Genomic DNA, 6,061 nt, shown 5'->3' with positions numbered 1-6,061 from the left:
AATTCAATTATGTGACTATTTTAAACTTGGCATATATAGAAGCGAAGGATGTAAAATATTAACCCCTCTGGGGGGGGATAAAAATGCAATTTAGCCTAAATGCAAGAAATAGTATATGATAATTAATAATATCTAACCTTGTATTTTATTTTATTAACCAAAGGCAAAGAAGGACAATTTTTGGGATAATGTCTTTTTTGACTTTATATAACTTACATATATTTATGATTGCCACACTGCTAAACCATACACAAACATTCATCATCTATTTTTGTGACTAAAACTTATAAATTTTATTATTAATCTAAAAATTCAAATGTGATTAATTCCATAAATAATTTAAACAACTAATATACTCAATTAAATTCACATTATTTATTTTTATCATAATAATTAAATAATAACTCTATATATAATTAAAAGTAATATATTTGTTGTGGTGAATTTACATACGCATTCAATTATATATGCTAACAAAATTTAACATAGGAGGATAACATAAATAATAATATCCATCATGCATGTAACAACCAAAATGAGATTAATAAAATGTTGTGATTAATAATTTCTTTTCTAATTCCATATATATATATATATATATATACACCCCATCATATTTTATCCACTACGTAGATTAATTCGTAATTAAGTCACTAATCCATTTCTCTTAAAAGTTAAATATATTCTCAGCCGCCTATATTAGCCATTCATATTACCTCTCTCTCTGTCTGTCTCTCTCTCATCTCAATATTTACCATAGAGAGAGAGAGAGAGATAAGAGGAATCTCATTCTCACAAGAAATAGGCAGCCACAGTATAGCTCATCATCATCATCATCAACGAGTTGAAGAAGAGATGAAGAATGATTAAATGAAGCCACTTCCACTTAAACTAAAGCTAACACCAGCACATACTTTTCTCCTTCAATTCATTCTCTGTATACCTCTCTCTCTCTCTCTCTCCACAGTTCATCATCATCTACAGCAATTACACGCACAACACACAGTGTTCTTTCTTGCAATCTGCAGTGTGAAAAATGAGCCCTGAAGACTCCTTAAGATCTCTCTCCTTGGACTACCTCAATCTGCTCATCAACGGTCAGGCTTTCAGCGATGTGACCTTCAGCGTAGAGGGCCGTCTCGTCCATGCCCACAGGTGCATCTTAGCAGCCCGAAGCCTGTTCTTCAGGAACTTCTTCTGCGGGCCCGACTCTCAGTCGTCGGGCCTGGACCCGTTGAGAATGGGCCCCGGTACGGGCTCTCCCAGAGGCCCCATCACACAGGTGATACCGGTGAACTCTGTGGGATATGAGGTTTTCTTGTTGCTTCTGCAGTTCTTGTACAGTGGGCATGTTTCGATTGTACCCCAGAAGCATGAGCCACGGTCTAATTGTGGGGAGAGGGGTTGCTGGCACACACATTGCTCCTCCGCCGTTGATCTTGCTCTTGACCCCTCGCAGCCGCTAGATCTTTTGGTGTCGAACAACTTGCTTTGCTTACTCAGGTTTTTCCTCGTGTTTTTTAAGGATTTAAATGAACTAATAATTCTGGGCTTTGTGTTCTCGGATCAGAATATATTTTTTTCAGGTGAAAAAGAGATGCAGAAAAGTTTGTGGGTATTTGTGTATAGTTTTTCCTTCTGTTATGATGAACCCTTCTGCAGTACTATCTGATTTAACTTTGGGTTTGATTTGTTTTCTTGCATACTTTTGAGCAACTTATGTACAAGGTTGTGCTGTTTTGACACATGATGTCAAGTTCCCATCTTGATAATTTCATGTAAGAATGTTGTTCTTTTTGAGTTGGGGTTTAACCCCTCTTTCCAATCCACATTGACAACTTTCTACATTTGGTTTCTTGATCTCTAGTCTTGTCTTTCCACAGTGATCTCATCAAATCTTTATTTCCCAAACAACCCCAACTTTCCTCATTTGGTTTCTTTGATGGAAATGAGCAATCACATTCCTTACCCAATTATATCTAAACTAATAGTATTTAGATCTATTATATTTATCACAATCTACATCTATACTAGTAAACCATTCCAATTCTCTCAAAAATTGTAGTCCATACTAGATTTGGTTAGACCTAAATGAATTATATATCAAGTGTAATACACTTATAGTATGATTCACTAACTAATCGCATGACAAGTATAATACATTTGTTTTTTTTATTAGTTTAGATAATTAGAAATTTTCACTTTTATGTTATAATTTAATGTTCAACCTTATATTCTGTTTATCAGTCATTTATTATCAAGTCCGTCCTGTCCTGCTGCAGAATACTTCGATCTAATCATGAAAATTATTAAATATTTTTTTATATGTACACTTGACTTGTATGCATAATGCAATTACAAGAGGTTGATACCAATGTATATTTCAATTATTGATGTTTTTATATATATGTACGTAAATGATGTTGATGAATGTGGGATTTGCAGAAACAATTGGAAAGCATGGTAGAGAAAGCATCAATTCAAGATGTGATGAAGGTTTTAATAGCTTCAAGAAAACAAGAATTGCACCAACTTTGGACTACTTGTTCTCATCTAGTAGCAAAATCAGGCCTCCCACCGGAAATCCTAGCCAAACACCTCCCTGTCGACGTTGTCGCAAGAATTGAAGAGCTCCGCCTCAAGTCCTCCCTCGCCCACCGCTCCCTCCTCCCTCCCCACCATCACCATCATCACCACCTAGGCGCCGCCGCTGACCTTGAGGAGCAGAAAATCAGGCGAATGAGGCGGGCCCTTGACTCCTCCGACGTCGAACTCGTCAAGCTCATGGTCATGGGAGAAGGTCTCAATCTTGATGAAGCATTAGCACTGCATTACGCAGTAGAGAATTGCAGCCGGGAAGTAGTGAAAGCTCTGCTCGAACTCGGCGCAGCCGATGTTAACTACCCGGCGGGTCCGGCGGGCCGGCGGGCAAAACCCCACTTCATATCGCCGCAGAGATGGTGTCGCCGGACATGGTGGCGGTGCTCCTGGACCACCACGCTGATCCCAATTGCCGAACCGTTGATGGGATCACTCCGTTGGATGTGCTCCGAACCCTAACATCAGATTTTCTCTTCAAAGGCGCCGTTCCAGGGTTAGCCCATATCGAGCCCAACAAGCTGAGGCTTTGTCTTGAGCTGGTGCAGTCAGCAGCAATGGTGATCTCGAGGGAGGCGGAGAACGCGAGTGCGCCGTCGTCCACCGCCGTTTATGCACCGAACGGTGATGATCATGGTAGCAGCGCAAGCAGCGGCGGAGCTAACATGGCAGCGGCCGCCGCAATGAATCGACGTGGGACTTCAATGTACCATCATCACTCCCATGATCATCAGTATTAACACATCCTCTCTCTCTCTCTCTCTCTCCCCTCCTCCCTCTCTCTCTCTCTCTATATATACAGAACTGTTTTGAGTAATATGGGATGGAAGATCTGCAAAAGGGTAGTTTGAGAATGCAAGGAGATGACAATTAGTTGATTTTGATATTTGAGGGCTTTGGTTTTTTTATTTTTTCAGATTTACAGTTATAAATACTCTCTCACTCTACAAATTAATTACTACTTCAATAATTCTTTTTGAAATTAAATGAAACACTTATATATATATATTTTAAATATAAGGTTTAATTATATTTTTCCTTCTCTAATTATATATACTTTTTTTTTATTTTTAGTTTTTTATATTAACAGTCATACTCGAATTTAATTAGGAAACATTATTTTGCAACCCTAACAAATTATAAAATTAAAATATCAAAAAAAGTATAATTATAGAATGAAAAATACAATTTAATCAAACTGTAATATATATATATATATATATGAGTGTTTTTATGTATTTAATTGTATCTCGCATTGCTTTTAAATAGGTATATTTATAACATATGTATTTTTTTTTTGTATATATAGATGGTTTAATTTCAATTCAATATATATACTAAATAAAAAAATAATTTACACACTTGATGTGTATATTTTTATTAAATAGAATGTAAAATCCAACGTACATCATTTTGTACAAATAAAAATAAAAATTCTATATATATATTTGCTTGCAAAGGAGTTTGACAGACCTTATAAATCTTTGTACAAATTCCTGCATAATTGTCTAAAAATCTTTCCAATTTTTTCTTTTATGGTAATTTCTTTTGTGCTAACCCTTTTTTTTTATTTGTTTCAATTTCTTCTGTGATTTTTGAGTCAAGATTACTACATATATATGTACCCTTAATATAAAAGGTATACTACAAATGGAATTTTCTGAGGTACTTTATTGTAATTATAAGTATTATTTTTATTTAAAAATTCATAAATATTGATGTCTAAAATTAACAGTCGTCTAACAAATACCCCTCTAGAATTAATGGTTACGTTGTTTAACAAATACCCCTTGTGACAACCCGTTAATTATAAATGATTTATGTTAGACGGTCGTTAGTTTCATCATTTTTCAAACAACGATGAGTATTAATAATTATGATAAATTTAATGGGCCTGTTGTAATTTATCCTAATATAAAATAATTTAATGTATGTTTGCAAAAGAGAATGTGTCCTATTTAATTAATTTCTGCAGTATATATTAACTAATGGACTGATAGTACTAATAATTAAAACTTCAAATCAAAGTTAATTATAATTTAATTATAATTCTTAATTATTAACCCTTTAAATATACTTATGTATACAATTACAATTATATATATTATTATTTGTCTTCAAAATATGTAATACATTATAGGCTTAAAGGTAATTTTCGTCTCCTAATTTCAGGTCATTCTTGTTTTAGTCCCCTAAATTACTAGGGTTCCATTTTGGTCCCGTAAAATTGAAAAAATCTCAATTTTGGTACAAATTTGATCGGAAAGTTGAGTCACTCGCCCGAAATTTTAAATTGGGGCTTGCATTGTGATTGGCTGAAAAAAATGATGTGGTGAAGACATGGCCTGATGTTAGGGGACTAAAACGAGAATGGCCTGAAGTTAGGGGACGAAAATTGCCTTTAAGCCTTTTATTTTCAGCTAATCACAATGCAAGCCCCAATTCTAAAAGTCACATGCCTGGCATGTGACTTTTTCCGGCGAATGACTCAACTTTCCGATCAAATTTGTACCAAAATTGAGATTTTTTCAATTTTATGGGATCAAAATGGAATCCTAGTAACTTAGGGAACTAAAACGAGAATGACCTGAAATTAGAGGACGAAAATTACCTTTAATCCTACATTATATATAGATATACATAAAGTTCTCACACTTAATAAAAAATAATGTATTCTTGACATTTTGTTTGATTTTATAAGTGCGATAATAGTTACATTTATTTCTAAAGAGATAGATAATTATACAGATCATATATTAATTTTCTGCACTTAGGAAAAAAAATTGTATTTATCGTTTCATAACTCAAGCTCAAACATTTCAACCCATTACTTACTGAATTTTCGAAAATAGTTTCATATTTTCAAAAATTTATATAGATTTATTATAATTTGTTACTTTACTATTACTTATAATTGAATAAGTAAATGAAAAAAAAATTAAATTAGTAATTTGGTGTACCGTACATATGTAATAATGATGTTTCTAATAGTGAAACGAGGATGTAATGTTTAAATACAACAATATATTAATAGATATAAATTACGATATAGATGCGGATATGTCAATTTAAAAATAATTTTAATTTATTTAGGTTAAAAAATATTACAACATAGGTATGTTATTTATTAATTGGCGCGTAATTACATGCAAATTAAGCAATGTTATATATATATATGTACATTAAATTAACTCAAATGTTACATTGTAATTAAGAATATATCGCCCTATAAATCATTTTTCATAATTAAAATTTTAATACTTTTACATTTATATGTTTCTACGGCATAATTTATTTTATTAATGTTAGATACATCTAATGAAAAAAATGCAATTATTAGTCCTATAAATTAGGGGTGGCAATTTTAGTGTAATTGGCCGAAAACGCAAAGTGATCAACTATGTCAACACCTAATTGGGACTTTCGGTGAATTTGATGACATAACAGTCCAACATTTTTTTTT

General features: G+C 33.2%; 1 protein-coding gene across 1 annotated transcript; it reads left to right on the top strand.

Annotated features, from left to right (window-relative positions):
- LOC105162566 (regulatory protein NPR5-like) lies at nt 727–3,508 on the top strand. The gene is given in 4 exon segments (XM_011080624.2): nt 727–1,448; nt 1,451–1,503; nt 2,446–2,916; nt 2,919–3,508. Coding segments are annotated over 4 exon segments (1,356 nt in total). The 5' UTR covers nt 727–1,036; the 3' UTR covers nt 3,339–3,508.

The sequence above is a fragment of the Sesamum indicum genome, linkage group LG5 (assembly GCF_000512975.1).
Source record: "Sesamum indicum cultivar Zhongzhi No. 13 linkage group LG5, S_indicum_v1.0, whole genome shotgun sequence".
In the NCBI taxonomy this organism is placed as follows: Eukaryota; Viridiplantae; Streptophyta; class Magnoliopsida; order Lamiales; family Pedaliaceae; genus Sesamum; species Sesamum indicum.
The sequence above is the reverse complement of the archived record's forward strand: the minus strand, read 5'-3'. Positions and strand labels throughout refer to the sequence as shown.